Consider the following 20,384-nt stretch of genomic DNA (forward strand, 5'->3'; position numbering starts at 1 on the left):
GCCATTTTTGTCTCTCCACAGAAATAAAGGAAAAGTAAAAGATTTGTCTATATTGTTATGTAATATTCATAAAAAATGATATTCAGTTCTAAGCACTGAGAAACCCCTTTTAGTTTTGTCCTCTTAGGTATTGCCTTTAGACAAAGTCTTGAGTTTAGATACTCGTGGAATGTGAAGCCTATTTACTTTCACTTCCTGAATTAGACATATTTCCATCTATTTAAAATGGTGGCAAGCTGTTAAATGACCTTCTTTCCACTGTTCTTTCCTTTTCCTCCCCCCAGAGAATATGGGCTGTCATACCTATCTTTAAGAGCTAGTATTGGACTTTGGACTGCAACTCTGTGTATCATCCTTGTGGCCACTGACGCAAGCTCCCTTGTCTGCTACATCACCCGCTTTACTGAAGAAGCCTTTGCTTCTCTCATTTGCATCATCTTCATTTATGAGGCCCTAGAGAAGCTGTTTGAACTCAGTGAAGCATATCCAATCAACATGCACAATGATTTGGAACTACTGACACAATACTCGTAAGTACCAGTTCCCCTGTTGGCTTTTCTTTTTACAAATGTTGCTGTTGTTAGAAGAAATGTGAGGAACTTACTCCGCAGATAGAGTGCCTTAAATTGATTCATGACCTAAATCCTGGACTCTCACAGTTGAACAGGATTTTAAAAGTCATCTAATCAGTCACTCATCTGATACTTGAGTTCTCATTATAACATCTCTCCCAAGAATATCTGTTTGAAGTTCTGTTTGTCAAACATTCCCTATTAAGTAGATAATGGACCAAGGTCAATTTTACAATACAGAGATTTTGCTTTTGCAAAATATATACACTTTCCGTCTTCCTTTAAGGCCTTTTTGACTTACTATAATCCAAAGAAACGTAGTAGTGAAAATATAAGATTTCAGATTTAGAGCAAAAAGGTAAAAGAGACTTGTTGAGTCTAAATTGTATTAGCTTGATGTTTGAAATTAGGACAAAAACATAAATAAAAAAATCGCTAAACTGAAATATAATTTTGCTTTTGGAACTTACTACATTTGTGATGTAAGTACTCAGGTATTACCTACTGAAGTTGGTATTATAGTTTAGGATTAAAGATGGGATTGGATCTACTGTCCTTTCTAGTTTTAGTATGCCAGCAGTTTGGAATTTCCCTAAGGCTGTGTTTGTGGAGTATATGTAGACATTACATTACTCTTTTCTTTGATTTAACTTTAGAATTTTTTGTTGCATTTACGTATAAGTTTTTATACAGCAAATATTTGAAACAATATGTTCTTTATGAGGCAGTTATAACCTGTCTGTCAACAACAAATGCTCTTCTTATAAACTGCTTAGATATGCCTCAAATATTTTGAAGATTTATTGTCTTTATTTACTATTATAAGAAGTTGAAATTAGGCCAAAATGGTGCAATGTTATAATTTTGTTAAGAATGATGTAATGATACAGTGTTCAAAATAACATGATTTTTAGTACTTTGAATTTTTCTTGGTCATTAGAAATATCTTTAACAGTACACGTCTATTTTTGGATAAGAAAAATCAGAGCGGAAATATAAAATAACTTTCCCAAAAAAAGAAAATAATGAGGGTATTGTGAACATGTTTCAGAAGGGGATGAAGAAGGTGTCAGAGTCGCTCAGAAAGCAGGCAAATGGGTATAGCAGTTTGATTAGAATGAGGGATAATATTGATACATGTTTTTTCATTCATCTTTAGTTGAAAAGAGAGCAGCGTCACCTAATTTTCTATCCTTGCTGGGATATATAATTATGTCTGCTTGGGTTTTCAAACCTACTACATGCCAGGCACTATGCTCAGTGCTAGGGAAATCATAAATAATATTCTGTCCTCGATGAATGTCCAGTAGGGAATGTAGACAGACAACACAATGAAATAAGTCCTGTGTTAGGGGATTGGTGCAGAATGCTGTGGTGCCACATCAGAAGAGCACCTAACCCAGATTTGGGGTTTTGAGAAGACTTCCTGAAGGAAGTCTTTAGAAGACCAAAAAATCTGTAAGAGTTAGAAAGGTGCTGAGGAATAAGGCAGGAGAGTGGTTCAGACAGAGGGAATGGCACAGGCCTGGATGCAAGAAATTCATTAATGTTTTGAAATATTTGTCCAAAGTCATATAGATAGTGGTAAAACAAGAAATTAGACTCAAGTTTTACGCCTTTTATGTGATTTTCAGTACACTGATGAATACAAATAAGCTCTCCTAAAGAAACAATATGGAACAAATAAAACATAAAAAAAGAACTATTCTGTTTGAAGTGGTAGGGAGGCACCAAATGTCCACCCTTCTAGCTGTTCCCTGAACCCTCAGTGGCATCTTCTAAGGCACTTCACATTGAGGAACACAGTTTAAAATCCCCTAGTCTGGAAAGGAAAAAGATCAGAAAAGCAAGAACTGAGCCCTAGATAATGGTCACAGCTTGAAGGTAACAGTGAAAAAATGAAGCTAGTAGATAAAAAATAAGAAAGAGGCATGAGAAAAGGAGAAAACCAAGGATAATGTCAGGTTGTAGAAGGCAAGGGACAAGACAGTATCAAGAAATCTTTAGAGAGGACAGTGTGTATAGAGATCAAACAGAATAAGGAAAAGAAATCATTCTTAACTTTAAGAGACAGGATTGGGGGGAGGGGGAGGAAAGACTAAAAGGACTTAAAACATTCAGAAGGGAGTAGCCAGCAAAGAAATGGAGAAATATGTGCAGGCCATTTTGGGGTCACAGAAAGTGAAAAACAGTGTGTGCTGGAGAGGGCAATGAGATCACAAGAATGGTAATTTGTGACAGAAAAAAGCTATGTGTTTGAAAATGAGGACAGAGACAGTAGAAAGAGAGATGATGGAGAGCAAATGGATAAACATGGGATTGAAACCTCCCAGGGATCAAAAGGTGGTGAGATCAAGACAACTTGTGGGGTTAAGTAAGACAAATGCTCAGAGGATAATTTGAAAACAAAAATAGCATTGTTTGTCTGTGATTCTTGCCTGTCATGGAAATCAAGAGGAGAGTGGCATGTGTCCTGACTTTGTCAATGTTTCCATCCTGCTTTTTAAAAAAAAGATCACCACAAGCTTAAGTTAAAGTTTTGCTTTCTCACAGTGTGGGCACCTGAAACCTAATTATTTGAAGGCCAAGCAGGAATGTGTGCTAATCACTGTGTTCCATTGCCTGAATCCCTTCTCAACCAAAATTAAGGAGGTAGAAGGAATGGAAAGACTGATTCACCCCGATGGATAGTGGGGTTTTAGTGTTGCCTGGCCCTGAAACGGGTGTAAGAGAAACACGGAGAATCACAGTCTCCTGGAAAATGTGGTGCTGACCAGAGACCCTTACTGCATTGTCTTCACTTTAGTTTTCCCCCCATGATTCTCTGGCTTCCAGTACCACTCATGTTATGTGCATGAATCTGACCAGGTATTGCCATCACTTGTTCTTTGGAGAAGCAAAACCAATCTTTTTTGCTATGCATATATTTATTAGTGTGCTTTTGGTCATGTGTATTAAAGAAAACTAAAGTTATTCCTAACAATAATGACTACTTTAATGTGTTATATAATCGCACACTTTTTGCACAAAACATTTTCTGTTTCATGACACTTTTGGTAGTTTTCTTGTTCCTGTCGCTGTGACCTTTCCTCATGAATCAGTTTTTGAGTGTCATTATACTCATGCTGACCTAAAGTTTTCTACTGATGTTGCTGGCCTCATGCTTTCATAGGTTTTATGAGAAAAATTCTTAGAAAATGTCATAGCTAGGATGTACTATCTCAGAGATTGCAATCTTTTCGAACTTGATATGCCTATGCTCCCACATATTTTGTTTATGTGCAAGATAGTGAAAAAAGAGGCATCATATTTAGGATCTACATTTCAGATATTCTTTATACTTGGGCCTCCTATGTTCAGATTTCTTTAAATTCAAAGTTTTACCAACCAAATAACAAAATGTCTTTGATTTTTTAAAGACTTTTCGACTTCCTCTGGCATCCTAACCTTACAATATGATAATATGCAGACCTTATATTTGAAGTTAGAAGCTTTCCTATCATTGTGCCAAGAGCAAGTGTCAAGATAATCAATTTAGTTTCAAGAATATATACATTACACCAGATGATCAAGCTGAATATGTCAAGTTAGCAATAAGACATGAGTTTGTGGGAATAACTTTTTCTAGGTTGCTTTGATTTTAAGGAATGGCAAAAATAGAATAAAGCATTCTGCTTACGTAAGGTGAAATGTTCCTTCAGTGTATAGAAATAATCTAAAACTCTCAAAGATGGCTAGCTAAGGAAAGATTAGGGTTGTATTAACCCTTTGCAGTTGGTTGGGTCAAAGCAAAGAACAGGGTCTGACCATTACTTTGGTTTCCAATATATTAGCAGACTAGAGTTAAATAATATTCAATAATTACCAAGCTATTAGAAAGAGTGATCTTGAGGCCAGCCCTGTGGCCCAGTGGTTAAGTTCATGCGCTCGCTTCGGTGGCCCAGGTTTTCCCCAGTTAGGATCCTGGGCGCAGACATGGCACCGCTCGTCAGGCCATGCTGACGTGGCGGCCCACATGCCACAACTAGAACGACCCACAACTAAAATATGCAACTATGTACTGGGGGGATTTGGGGAGAAAAAGCAGAAAGAAAAAAAGGAAGATTGGCAACAGTTGTTAGCTCAGCTGCCAATCTTTAAAAACAAAGAAAGAGTGATCTCACTGTTAGGTTATGGGAAGTTGTTTTTGTTTTTTTCCCTGTCTCTTTGTTGTTTTTTTTCTAACACTGAGCCCTCTACATAACCCAGGACAGTAATCTGTTCTGGATAAATGTTATTACTGACTGACATTATATTCCTAAAGGAATTTTCTCATCTCCTCACTGGATTTGAGCCTCCTTTAAAGTAGAAAACATGTAGCGATTTTACTCCCCATAGACACAGCATAATCCTGTACATACATTAAGTAATACTTAGTGTATACTGATTAACTGAACATGTTGTAGAATGATTGACATCACCTGGCCAATCTTGTTTGACAAGTGAAGACAATTGTGTTCTTTTACAGTATCTTTAACACTACTCTTAAAGATTTCAACTAGAAGTTTTGAATAAACTTAAGATGTTATGAGAATCTTAATGTGGGATAAAAATGTACAAATCTGCATCCATAAAACTAGTTCTGACTGAAAATTTAGACAGGGTGCCAACATAGTGGAGAAGTCATCTGTAAGAATGAAGCGAGGCAGGACTGCATCCTACAGCAGAGCTCTAAAAGTTGGGAAGAGATGCCAGGAGAAAGAGGACGAAAAGGAAGTTATCATAGCTCATTGACCTTTTAGCACTCACCAGTCAAAAGATAAAGAATAAAACTCAGATTTAGAGAAACCCCTGTGTTTTAACTTTTTTTAATTACTTTTTTTACTTCATATACTGTTGACCAAATCTATCTAGAATTGATTGCAACATAACTTTATATTTTCATGTATTTATTTGTGTAATGTGTGTGTAACCCCACTAGATTAATTTCCATAATGCTAGGACCATGAGTATTAGGTACACCTTTGTATACACTGTACTAGCAAAGTGCTTGGTACATATCATAAAATGAACATGTTTGTTCAAATTTTTACATTTCTGAAAATGCTTCTTACAACTGATATGCACGTTTAAAATACAGTTTTATCTCCCTTAAAAAGCTGGTATTAAGAAAGTGGATTATCTGACATCTTAGAATCAAATAAATATAATAGTAGGCACTCAATAAATAATTATTCAATAAATAAACTTCTGCCAACCCACCTCATTCTTGATTCTTAATCCAAACACTTACAATTCTTGTTTTCCCTTCCTGCTTTTGAACTAAATTCTTATTTTAATAATAAAGTCTTATCTCTAGTAGCAATAATATCCAGTATCAGTTTATTATTCACTTGTTTTATCCTCACTGTTCCTAATGGATTATGAGCCTTTTGTGTAGAAGATTAATGTCTCTTCATTTTTCTGCCTCCAGAGCCAGGGGGTTGGTAGGCACCAGTAAGCCTTTAAGTATCTTTAAACAATGTTACTTCTTAGATTCACCTTTAGCCACTATTTTCCTTCTCTATAACTACAGATTTACTGAACTTAAATAGAATTATCTTTCATATTTTCTTGTCAAATAGCTATGAAAGGGAAGAAACTTACTTGAGCATCCAATATTAGAGGAAGAGTGCTAATCAGGAATTGGTGGTTTCTTCTCTAAGATGCATCAAATGGCCAGAAGTCATGTGGTTATGTATCAAATACACAGTGTTTCACTTTGTTGAGATGTGGTGACCGTTCTCAGAGAGTTCATAATCTTTGAAATACTGACCCAATTTCTCTTCACGTCCTGAATTTAAAGAAATATTCCATAATATTAAAAATGGAATATGATGATGTTTTAATTTACATTAAAATACCTCAGCACAGACACTGTAGTAATATGTGTATGTTAGGTTAAGTTACAAGCATAGGCAGCTAGTATTTTAATCAGGAGTCTAAACTCCAGGAGTGGTCAGCTAACATTAAAGCAAAGAACCTAAACTCCAGAAAAGGTTGCTACAAACCCATCTATTAGCCACATCTCGATCAACACTAAGGCTTTGCTGAAATTCAGAAATGGATTTTCATTGGTGAAAGTACTGACTTGTTAAACAGTGTACTGAACTGCACTGGTAAAATTAAAGGTAACTAAATGAACTAAATGAAAATGAAAACACAGCTTATAAAAATTTGTGGGATGCAATGAAAGCAGTGCTTAGAGGGAAACTTATAGCATTAAATGCATATATTAGAAAAGAAGAAATATCTAAAATCTAGTGTCTAAGTTTCAACCTTAGGAAACTAGAAAAAGAAAAGCATATTAATTAAAAAGTAAGGAAAAGAAAAGTAGTTAAAAAATTAAAGCAGAAATCAATGAAATTAAAAATAGGAAATCAATAAAGAAAATCAATGAACCAAAAAAGGTCAATAAAATTGATAAGCCTTTAGCCAGGCTAACTAAGAAAAAAGGAGAAGACACAGATTGCTAATATCAGAAATGAAAGTGGGGACATCAATAAAGATCCCATGGGCACTAAAAAGATGATAAAGTAATACTATGAACAACTCTATGCCCACAAATTGGATAACCTAGATGAAATTGATCAATTCCTTGAAAGGTAATCTGCCAAAACTCACACAAGAAGAAATAGATAATCTGAGTAGGCCTATGTCTATTAAAGAAATTAAATCGATAATTAATAACTTTCCAAGAAAGAAAGCAGCAGGCTCAGATAGGTTCACTGTTGAATTCTAATAAACATTTAAGGAAGAAAGTATACCAATTCTGTATAATCTCCTTCAGAGGATAGAGGCAGCATACTCCCTAAGTCATTCTATAAGGCTAGAATTAGCCTAATACCCAAACCAGACAAAAACATTATAAGAAAAGGAAACTACAGACCAATATCTTTCATAAATGCAATACATGCAAAAATCCCAAACAAAATATTAGAAAATCAAATTCAACAATGTATAAAAAAATGATCACCACAACCAAGTGATATTTATCCCAGGTATGCAAGGTTAGTTCAACATTCAAAAATCAATTAATGTAATTGATCATCAACAGGTTAAAGATGAAAAGTCAGATGGTCATATCAATAAATACAGTAAAAGCATTTGACAAACTCCAACACTCATTCATGATAAAACTCTCTGTAAATTAGGAATAGAGGGGAACTTCCTTAATATTATAAAGAATAGCTACAAAATGCCTACAGCTAATATCATTCTTAATGATGAGAAACTAGAAGTTTTCCCACAAGGATCAGGAACAAGTCAAGGATGTCCCCTCTCACCACTCCTTTTCACCATGATAGTGGAAGTCCTAGCTAATGCAATAAGACAAGAAAAACAAATGAAAGGTATACAGATTGAAAATGAAGAAATAAAATGGTCTTTGTTTGTAAATGACATGATTGTCAATGTAGAAAATCTAGAAGAATTGACAAAAAAACTTTTGGAACTAATTTTGATAAATAAGTGGTTATTCCAAGGTTACACAATACAAGGTTAACATACAAAAGTCAATTGATTTTTCATGTACTAGCAGTGAACAAGAGGAACTTGAAATTAAAAACACAATACCAATTACATTAGCACCCCCAAAAAGAAATACTTAAGTATAAATCTGACAAAATAAGCACAAGATCTGTACGAGGAAAACTACAAAACTCCGATGAAAGAAATCAAAGAAAAACTAAATAAATGGAGAGATAGTCCATGTTCATTGTTAATAAGACTAAATGTTGTCTAGATGTCAGTTCTTCTCATCTTGACCTATAGATTCATTGAAATCCCAATCAAAAGTTGGTTTATAGACATCAACAAACTGATTCTAAAGTTTATATGGAGAGACAAAAGACCAAGAATACCCAACACAATATTGAAGGAGAAGAACAAAGTTGGAGGACTGACAGTACCCGATTTCAAGACTTACTATAAATCTACAGTAATCAAGTCAGTGTGGTATTGGTGAAAGAATAAACAAATAGATCAAGGGAACAGAATAGAGATCCCAGAAATATACCCCCATAAATATAGTCAACTGATCTTTGACGAAGGAGCAAAGGCAGTACAATGGAGCAAAGACAGTCTCTTCAACATCTGATACTGGAACAACTGGATATCCACATGCAAAAAAATGAATCTAGCTACAGACCTTGCACCCTTCACAAAAATTAACTCAAAATGAATCATATCCCTAAATGTAAAATGCAAAACTATAAAACTCCTAGAAGATAATAGGGGAAAACCTAGATGATCTTGGGTTTGGTGATGACTTTTAGATACAACACCAAAGGTATGATCCATGAAAAAAAGAATTTATAAGCTGGACTTAATTAAAATTAAAAATTTTTGCTCTGTGAAAGACAGTGTCAAGAAAAGGCAAGCTACAGACTGGGAGAATCTGTTTGCAAAAGACATATCTGATAAAGGACTGTTATCCAAAATATACAGAGAACTCCTAAAACTCAACACTAATGAAACAGATTTTTTGGGACAGTGAAACTACTCTGTATGATACTATAATCGTGGATACATGCCATTATAAATTTGTCCGAACCCATAGAATATCCAACACCAAGAGTGAATCCTAATGTAAACTACAGACTTTGGGTGATAATGATATCTTAATGTAAATTAATCAAGTATAACAAATGTACCTTTCTGGTGAAGAATGTTGATAAAGGGAGAGGTGATTCATGTCTGGGGACAGGGGTATATGGGAAATCTCTGTATCTTCTGCTCAATATTGCTGTGAAACTAAAATGCTCTAAAAAATAAAATCTATTAAAAAATTATAGGTAATTAAGATACATGATATAAAAATCTAGCAAGTGAGTCGTGTAGCCTCAACTCCTAGAGACAAACCTCAAGAATTAATTCCTAACTGATTTGGTGTCCAGACATTTTTGGTGCCTAATGACAGCTACAACAGTAACAGAATCCTGCTTCTATAATATTGTTACATCATCCTTGAATTAACCTTTTGTGCAAGATGAAGCCCAAGTACCTAAAATAAGAGAATTGGAGCTTCAACGAGCTTAGGAAACAGGTATTAGGAAGTATTTTGCCCATATTTTCAAATAAATATTTGCTTAATATATATGTCTGTATGTACAACTGAAAAAATAATACCCCTCATCTTTGCCTCCCTGAAGCACATTTGGAGCATTATTTGCCTATAGACTGAGAGATCATCCAGCTTCTTAATACTTCTTCCAACTGCTGGAATTTTAAAAGTTCTTTAAGGCACTGTGTCTCAACCACTGATACATATACAATCAGAGAAAACCAGGCAAAGCTTAAACAGGCAACAGAGGTTTTAAAACCAAATATTCATAATAAAAGGTTCTTCCAAAAATTCCACTGGATTTTTATATCCTTACAAACCATTGTAAATAGAAAAGAAAATAAACCATAAAAGTATGTGGATATTTGACAAAACAGGTAGAAATACATAACTATAAAAAGTTGTGAATCATTTCTCTATCAACAACCTAGCGATTTCAGTTTCTAAACATCAATTAAAATAAGTTCACTAAAGTTTTAAGTTTTGAGACTAGTTTGAATTCTAGGGAAAGAAATATTTTTCTCTTCAAAGTCCTTTTAAATATTTCACTTTATATATACTAAAATCTTATAGAGCAGTAAGATCTATTGTACAGAACAAGTTAATGACTTATCACTTACTAATAATAAAGTAAAGCTTAATGAAGAGTAGAACCCACTTTCCTCAATGTTTTGCTTTCTCTGTCAGGTGGTGCGATCTCATTCTGCCATTCAACTTTATCTCACCTGTTGGGCACATTGCCATGAATTCTTTATGAGATTAGTATAATGCCAGTGTTGGCACCTTGTGTATGATTTCATAGTTTCACTCAAGGTATCTGACATTCCTATTGGCAAATTATGCTAGTGGAAATTTTGAGCAAATTATGCTAGTCATGTAAAATGTTGCTACATTATTCAATCATTCATCTCTACTTTGCTGGATATTTTGTGTTATCACTACATTATATTATTAGTCATGCTAAGTGAATGCTTAGAGATAATGCTAGTAACTTGTTTTGGAAGAAGAAACGCTTCCCTTAAACTATAGAAATTAATATGTTAATTACTCTGAACACTATTTCTACTATATATTTATAGAACTAGCCAAATTCAGTTAGCTTAAAAACTATCTTTGTAAATACTCTCCCTGTAAGACTGTTCAAATATTATGTGAAAGGTAAGAGAATGTGTTCTGTAAATGAATGCTCATTGGTAGTCTCAATGAAGTGTGTGTCCAGGCCAGGTCTGCAGCTTTCACTCACTCCACTGTGTTGCTCATCTTTGTTACATAGGTACTTGGGATCTTCTTGGTCTATCAGAACTTGCTCTAAAGATTCGTAGAAGGCAAATTTTATTTCCTCCACAAATTTTTACTTTTGATATCTAAAAAAATGAAACACCCACAGAATGTTTTTTTCAATCATAGAAGTAAGTTTTTAGGGAATAAGAGAGATGGTCCTTCTCACTCTGAAATCATGTCACTGGGTGTTATGGGCTGAATTGTGTTCCCGCAAAATTCATATGCCCTAACCCTCAATTTCTCAGAATGTGACTGTATTTGGAGATGGGGACTTTAAAGAGGCAATTAAGGTTAAATGAGGTCATATGGGTGGATCCTAATCAAATCTGGCTGATGTCCTTTTAAGAAGAGGGAATTTGGAGACACACAGAGACACCAGGAAGCACACATACAGTGAAAACACCATGTGAGGGCACAGGAAGAGGATAGCCATCTGCAAGCCAAGGAGACAGGCCTCAGAGGAAACAAACCCTGCCAGCACTTTGATGTTGGACTTCCAGCTTCCAGAACTGTGAGAAAATAAATTTCTGTTGTTTAAGCTACCAAGTCTATGGTATTTTGGTATGGCAACCCTAGCAAACTAATATACTGGGTAAATGCTTATAGTTTAGTCCTATTTATGTTTCGAGTTTCAAGAGCAAGCTCTTTCAAGTCTTTCCCCCTGTTAACAGCAATTTCATCCTTTCAGCTGTTCAGATTGAAAAAGAAGATGGATTTATTATTGACTACTCTCTCACACACACACCCAGATTTCTCAGCAAATATAATGGCTCTCTATATAGAATTTGAACACTTTTACCACCCCCTCTACCTCATAGTCACTTGTCTAGATGATTACAGTTGCCTTCCAAATTGTGTCCCTGATTTTATACTTATTCTTCCACAGGCTGTTCTCTATGAAGCAGCCAGAATTATTCCCTTAGAACCCAACTCAGATAATGTCACTCTGCTTCTCAAAGCCCACTGATGTCTTCCCATTACCTTCAAGTTGTTGCATGATCTCTTCCCCATTGCCTCTCTTATCTCTTGTCCTACTACTTTACACCTGTGCTCCAGCCACATTGACCTCCTTACCTTTCCTTTATACACAGTTGGCGTGTTTCTGCCCCTCAGCTTTCACACTTGCTATTCTTTTTGCCTGGAATGCCCAGATATCTATGTGGCTTGTTCCTCCGCTTCTTTCAAAATCACCTACTTGAGGGCTTTCTATCTAATTTCAACTCCTTTCTCTCTCACTCTTTCCTATCTAAAAATATCATATGGTTTATTTATCATTTACCTGCAATAAAATATACCCCTTTTAAATGTACCTTAAATGAGTTTTGACAAATGAATAGTACCATAATTGAAATATAGAACATTTTCCAAAATGTTTCCTGGTGCCTTTTAAAAGTCAGTCTCTCATCCCAACCCCCAACCCTTAATAATCACTGATATGATTTCTGTCTTTAAAGTTTAACTTCTCTGAAATTTCACATAAATGAAAATCATAGATTATATAGCCTTTTGTGTCTGGCTTCTTTCACTTACCAGAATGCTTTTGAGATTTACTCATTTTGGTGCGTGCGTCAATTTATTCCTTTTTATTGTTGGGTGGTATTCCACTGTAGAGATGTAACACAAATGGCTATCCAGTCACAAGTTGATGGACATTTGGATTGTTTCTACTCTGAAGCTATTTTGCTTCACATGCAGGTCTTTATTTAGACTATATTTTCATTTTCTCTTGGGTAAATTCCTAGAAACAGGATTGCTGGGTTATATGAAAAGTGATTATTTTAACTTTATAAGAAACTGCCAATGTGGTTCTGCCATTTTGCATTCCCACCAGCAATGTTTGAGAGTTCCCATTGCTCTGCATCCTCACCAGCACATAGTATTGTGCTTATGTGTAGTGGTACCTTTACCTATCAATCTAATTTATTGTCTGTTCTTCTCCTAGAATGAAGGGTTCGTGAGGGATGGTAATTTAGTCTGTTATGATCATTGCTTTCCCAGAGTCCAGATCAGTTCCTGGCACAAAATAGTTGTTCAATGAACATTTGTTGCATAAATGAATGAAATTTTGGATGAATATCACCTCTATTTAGAGCTAAATAACAAATTGAGGCTCCAAAGGGTTTATAGCTTACTCAAGTGAAGAACAGGGGCTAAAATCCAACACATATAACACTTAGTTGAACACTTTCGACACTGTACTACATTATAGACTGCTGGTTTGCCCAAAGTAATTATTATGATTAATATTTAGAATATAGGAGACTTGGAATAAATCTTTATTTTATTTAGTTCTCATAGATATAATCTTCAAGCAGTTTTTATTTTCTAGCAGGAAATAAAAAATGTAAGATTAGAGGGATTTAACACATAAATATTTGAATAATATTGTACTTATAAGGTAAAGTGAATTCTTATTTTAGAGCTTATTAGAGCATAAAAGTGCTTATTTTGATTATAACAATTCCCTATGAATAGGTATTTGACTAGGAGAGAAGAATGTTTAGCTCGAGATGAGTTTTGCTGCATCACATTGAAGCTCCACTTCACCTTGTTATTTTTAAGAAGCTTGGTAATAACTTGGCTGAAAAGGTTAGCAGAGGAGTCTATACCAATGTCCTAGTTGGTGGCCTTGGATAAGGCCCTAAGGTCAGCCTTTTAGAGACCATGTCTTAACCTTCAAAAATGCATAAGAAGTACATGTGAAATACGTAGGGAATAAGAGATCTGGAAGGATACCTACCAAACTTACAATACTTTGAAGACAGAAGAAAAGATTATGAGGAAGAAAGGCTTGTTTTCTCTGTGTATTCCGAAGTGTTCAACTGGCATTGTGTGCATGCGTTATTTTGTAATTTCTTTCTAAGAATAAGTTTTATGGTGGGAAATTCAAGTCCTATGACAAGCCATTGGATAAGCTAATTCGGGCCAGGTGGTACTCATCCAGTCAGTTCCCATGTAACCAAATTTATTTTGCATTTCAGGAAAATGGCAATCTACAAAACTCAAAGGTAGAATAGAGCAAAATCTTTAAGGTATCATAAGTAGATTTGCCATTCTGCCCATGCATTCTCTTACTCACTCGCTTGGCTCATTCCTTCAACATTCATTGATGTTCTCTGTGTTTTATTAGCATTTATAGTATGAAAATGCGTGTGATATGGTCTCCACTCTTAAGGAGCTCAGTAATTATCAAGGGTCTAGAGATGTGCTTTGTACATAGTGGCTGCATATAGAGTATTTGTTGAATCAATAAATGAAGAAAGAGCTAGAGGCAAGGCATAGTCAAATAATTGCAACATGACATAGTAAGTGTTTACACTACTGATATAGTATAAAGGCTCAGGGGAAGAAGTAACAAACTCCACTGGAGAGCTGGAAAGCATTCGTAGAAGAAATAAACCCTAAGGTATCACTCCATCTCTGTTGTACCTGGCTCTTGAGTTTATTACATATGGCATATCTATACTTTTCTCTGTCTTCATTGTATGTGTGAGTTCTGCGTGAGCAGGTCATAATTAGAGTTGAGAGCACTTAGATAGATAGAATGGACTCCTGGGACCAACTGGCAGAGAACCTTAAAAACTGTGATAAGTTTTATCTGACAAAAAGGCCATTAGGGATAATGACAAAGCTCTGGGAAGAATTATGTGATGATAGATTAGAAGGTGATCATAAGAAGTGGAGCAAGGAGCAACAACCCAGGTGTGGAATGTTTAAGTCATGATTATTGACTGAGATAATGGAAATGAGAAGAAAGTGAACAACCTTGGGGAAAAAAAAGAAAGAAAAGCAAAAATTGATAAGTCTTTATTCATTAATTCAACAAGTAATAATGGAATGCCTTCCAATTTATAAGAGCTATAACAACAGTTTTGCATACGTGACTTTATTTAAACCTCACAATAACCTGCTTTACAGATGATCAATCTGAGGCCCCAAGAAGTTAACTAATTTGCTCAATATCACATAGCCAGTGAATGTTAAATGAGGGTCAAACTCAGGTCTGTTTGGTTTTAAAGCCCATGAACTTTCTCCTATGACATATCAAAATAAAGATAATAGTACAGGATTATTATTATTATAACTCCTTAAGGGCAGGGACTGTCATATATTTCTATGAATCCCCCATAGCACTTACATAGTACCCTGTACAAAATAATTTTTTTTTTTTAAAGATTGGCACCTGAGCTAACAACTGTGGCCAATCTTTTTTTTTTTTTTTTTCTGCTTTATCTCCCCAAATCCCCCTGGTACATAGCTGTATATCTTAGTTGCAGGTCCTTCTTGCATATGGGACGCTGCCTCAATGTGGCCTGACGAGCGTGCCATGTCTGCGCCCAGGATCCGAACCAGCGAAACCCTGGGCCACCGCAGCAGAGTGTGCGAACTTAACCACTCGACCACGGGGCCAGCCCCAGTCCTCTGTACAAAATAATTTTTTTAATGTTTTTTTTTTTCTTTTTTGAGGAAGATTTGCCCTGAGCTAACATCTATGCTCATCTTCTTCTACTTCATATGTGGGACGCCTGCAGCAGTGTGGCTTGATAAGTGGTGTCTAGGTCTGCACCTGGGATCCGAACCAGGGAACCCCAGGCTGCCAAAGTGGAGTGTGCAAACTTAACTGCCATGCCACCAGGCTGGCCCCTGTACAAAATAATTTTAAACTGTGAGATCAATGAATTAGCAAACAAGACTGCTTGCTATGTTGCAGACACTTGAGTGTAAAAGGGACAAAAAGATGAGGGTCTCTGCTCTCATGGAGCATATTATCTATTGAAAGAGCTAGACATTAAATATTGCACAAACAAGTGCTTAATTATAGTTGACATAAGTGCTATCACATATAGGTACAAAGTGTCATGAGAGTGAGAAATACTTCCAAAGTTATGTATTTGGAGGCCCAGGAGAAGGTATCGCTATTGGAATGGAGATAGAATTCAAATAAGAAAAAGTTTAAAAAGAATTTATGGGGGCCAGCTTGGTGGTGTAGTGGTTAAGTTCACACGCTCTGCTTTGGCAGCCCAGGGTTCACAGGTTCAGATCCGAGGTGCAGACCTACACACCACTCATCAAGCCATGCTGTGGTGGCATCCTACATACAAAATAGAGGAAGATTGGCACAGATGTTAGCACAGGGCCAATCTTCCTCATCAAAAAAGAAAGAAAGAAAGAAAGAAAGAAAGAAAGGAAAGAAAAGAAAGAAAGAAAGAAAAGAAAGAAAGAAAGAAAGAAAGAAAGAAAGAAAGAAAGAAAGAAAGAAAGAAAGAAAAAGAATTTTTGGAGAGAGTATGTTTTTTACTATTAGTACTGGTGGTGTTTTATGAAGTTCTTTTGCATATTTTTGAAAAGCTATTTTCTTCATAATGTGATATAGCTATATAATTTCCTAAGATGAAAAGTATAATACTTAAAGAATCTCTTCTAAGAATAAAATCCAAAATAAGGGAACAGATGTACATATTCATAAAGGACTGTATTAGTTAATCATCGTAACAGAAACAAATTAAATGTTTAGTAACAAAAGAATGAGTAAGTAAACTAAGTCACATCCCTTAAAAATGATGGTTATGAAGAGTAATGTAGCAACAAGGAAAATGCTTACATTATATTGCTATATGAAAAAGATTAAAAACTGGGGTTGGCCCGGTGGCACAGCAGTTAAGTTTCCATGTTCCATGTCAGTGGCCTGGGTTCGCCAGTTCGGATCCCCAGTGCGGACATGGCACCACTTGGCAAGCCATGCTGTGGTAGGCATCCCACGTACAAAATAGAGGAAGATGGGCATGGATGTTAGCTCAGGGCCAGTCTTCCTCAGCAAAAAGAGGAGGATTGGCAGCAGTTAGTTCAGGGCTAATCTTCCTCAAAAAAAGAAAAAAAGAAGATTAAAAACATTGTATGCTCATAAATATGTTGAAAATATACATAAGAAGAACGACTGAAAGAAATATACCCAAAAATTAGAGTAACTGGTCGAAAGACTATGAGAGATTTCTTTTTCACTTTTTATTGTATAAATATTCTGTGGTGTGGTTTTATTATTTTTGTAATTCAGAATACTTTTTGAAAAAGAAAAACGAATAGGCATAAAAATATATTTGGTTCCTACAGATAGGTCATAATTCTCTGATTTTATGCCTTATATGAATACCTAACCGGCCACCCAGCACTCTGGGGGCTAATTTAGTCAATAAAGAGACTTCAAAAAATGAATCACAGACCAATCCTGTTCAGCGCACACAGGAAGGTACTGATAATAACCACAAAGGGAAAGGAGAGCATCCGCCACCCAGGGACTAAAATTAGTCATAATGGTGAAGGGAGTTCTACCAAATTATGTTTTCCAGAAGACAGCCACAGGCTCTTCTCGTATAAGGAAGACTGATCACCTCCATTAGCCTTGAAACAAATGCAAAGACTTCTGGATGAGGGCATTTAATTATAATGTTTATCTAATCACTCTGTAGCAATTTAAATAAATAAGATGGCTTAGAGCACAGGCTTTTCTTTGGGCAGTCAAGGGTAGTAGAGGCTGTGTTTAGTGAAGAGTGTATTTTAAGCCAAAGAATCCAACACCACAAGTCAAAATTATGGGCGTTTTATATAGGTGTTTTAAAAATGTAAAAAAGAAATGCAGATACTGCCTATTATTTTGCCTTTGGATTGTTGGACTTTCCAGTCTATGAGCTGGTGGTAGCAACAATTGTAGTAACAACAACAACTATGATGATACCTTGCGCCTCATTAGTATTTACTTATGAGGGCTTTTACCTATATTTACTCATTTTAACCTCGTAATAACTCCATGAGGTTGATTACTGTCATTATCCCAACTTTGAGAAAACTGAAATATAGAGAAGTTACATAACTTGTTCAAGATCGCTTGGCTAACTGCTTGGATTTGAATGATATTGGGACTCTGGCTAGAGAGTCCAAAGTCCAATGTCTTAGGCACCAGGCTGTCTAATGCACCTAAAGTTTATTTTTTTTCTTTTTTGCATTAATATTCCCATCTTATGGGCAGAGTCACTAAAAATTATTTTGGATAAAATTAACAGAAGAACTTGTTCCAAACTCATCTTCATATATTTGTGCGTATACACACATCTCCTCACATTGCTGTCTCTAGTTTTCTTTCATTTCTTTTTCTTTACTCTCCTTTTTGTAATTTTGGGTTGGAGTTGTTTGGGCTAAGTTCATCAGTATAAGTGAAAAATCAAGAAAGTGAGATTTTTCTCATTTAATCTTCATTTATTTATGTAGAATACCTGCTTTTGACGTTTAAGAACATAAGATCTAAATACAGAGCCTCCTTTGAGCCACCAAAGGTTGGTACAGAGATCTTTTTCAAATTTTGTGTACAAATGTACAGCCTCTGAGAACTATCTGCTGAGATTTCAAATATCAGAGGTACAGACTCCGGAAAGAACAATGATTTGCTTGGCTGTACATGATATCTGTGATGTATAAATCTTTTAGGTTAAAAAATATATATTTTTCCTCTTTGGAATGGATTTATGAATGATGACTGTTATTAACCAGAAATAGCCCTGATAATGAGGTATGGGTGACGAATGTCCACTTATAGATCCGACTCTCCAAAAACAAGTCTCTTCTATGAGCTTGACATTTTTATACCAAATTTTTCAGTACTTTCAGAAAGTCACTATTGAAATTTAAATATACTTCCGGGAATAGGTAACACATGACACCGTTGTCCTCACTAACACAGTACAATCACTTTGGAAAACGGAGACCATGGCCCTGAGAGAATGATGTACCCAACAAGCAAAGTGAATGGAGAAGTGATGCCAGCCCAGAAGGCAGGTTTAGATAAGGCTGTGAGAAATAAGAATCTGGACAGCTGGGCTGAGGGAGGTGGTGGTGTAGTTGTCATCGTATGAGGGCAGGGCTTCAGGGTGTTTGGGGGAAATATCTTAAAGGAGAGGGGTCTTGAAAAGGGAAGCTGAGAAGACCACACAGTGAAATGTAGATTACTTAATTTGTTCTGGAGCCATCTTACTTTTCTGGCTATGCTGATGGAAATGGCACAGCGTTACATCTACGTGAAGCATATTATAGCTGAAAGAGCAGAGTTTTCAGTGTCAAGCAGACCTGGATTCAAATCTAATCAATATGGCCTTGGATAAGTTACCACTTAGATTCCTCCATCTATAAAATGTAGAAATCAAACTATTAAGCTAGAAAACAAAGTGCCTCCTGCCATGCATACGGTAGCTGTATGCATGTCGTATCTAGATGCATAGATATACAGTAGATAGAGAAAGCATATATGTGTATATATGCACACACATGTACATTTATGCATAGATGTATTCATGCCTCTACTATAGTGCTATCTTTCTCCCTTGTTATGTTACTTCTGCAAGAAACTTTTTGTTTCACATTTAGTTTCCTTTTATCATATATAAATTTCCTTTTACCAAATTTTCACAATATTCAAATAATTTACTGTTAAATGATTGTTGGGCCTTTATTTTCTGAGGTAAATTAGCAAAATGACAAACTTGGAGAATTCTAATCATTAGCTACCCAAAAAGTAAAATGCTTGCCACTTGATAACAGATTTAGACAATATATTACTAATTTACTTTAATAAGAAAGAGACTATTGCTTCTAATGAGTGATAGTAACAGTTTTCTTTTTAGTAGCACTACTATGCAATAGTCATCTGTGTTATCATTATTTGAATTCCTGACATGGCTGGATAAGGATTTGAGGCAGTTCTTCTGTATGTTCAGATGATTTGAATGTGAACCACAGCATATATATGTACCTAGGCAAATGTCTAAAATAATCATTCTAATCTCTGTAGCAGTTTTAATACTTTTTATGATTCCAAAAAGGAGACTTTAGGGAGTATATGCCAGTCTCAAAAATCAGGCACATGTTCACATGGCCCTAAGTTCAGGATCCCTGACCAAGGGATCGGATACCATCTATCAGGAGGACCTTGAAGTTTTGCCTGGCAGATCTTCAAGCAGCTTTCCAAGCCATTTGCTGCTTCCTCACTCACATATGCTTAGTCAGCTGGGATTCCCAGTGGGGAGGAGATGGCAGGTAACATTTTTGTCCCTCCTTGTCACTGCCTTCAGTATACTGTATTCTTAGAACCTTCCTGGGAATCTAAAAACTTCAGCAATAATGAAACTATCTCTTCCTCACAAGTTTGGAGGCCCCAGACCTAACCTTTAAAAGATTTATTTTTACATTTTTTTTCAAATTCTGACAATTGGTGCAGAAAAAAATGTTGCAGATACCTGTCCTTTTTAAAAAAAATTTTTTGCCATATTTATCATATAGCAAGAGTATTTATAAGAATAAAGTAGTTGAAATGTATTTGTTTTCTAAGTATAGTTTGCAACACAGTTATAGATATTTTAGTTTACGGATTAATTCTATACTCTGTCATCTCCTAACCTACCTGGTCT

General features: G+C 35.6%; 1 protein-coding gene across 1 annotated transcript in view; it reads left to right on the forward strand.

The window, feature by feature from the left end:
* Positions 1-20,384, forward strand: part of SLC4A10 (solute carrier family 4 member 10) — a 197,261-nt gene that overhangs the window by 121,705 nt on the left and 55,172 nt on the right. The window contains exon 15 of the mRNA XM_046658900.1: positions 285-530. Coding sequence (XP_046514856.1) covers positions 285-530 — 246 coding nt within the window. The remainder of the gene's footprint in view (positions 1-284; positions 531-20,384) is intronic.

Source organism: Equus quagga, chromosome 4, assembly GCF_021613505.1.
Source record: "Equus quagga isolate Etosha38 chromosome 4, UCLA_HA_Equagga_1.0, whole genome shotgun sequence".
In the NCBI taxonomy this organism is placed as follows: Eukaryota; Metazoa; Chordata; class Mammalia; order Perissodactyla; family Equidae; genus Equus; species Equus quagga.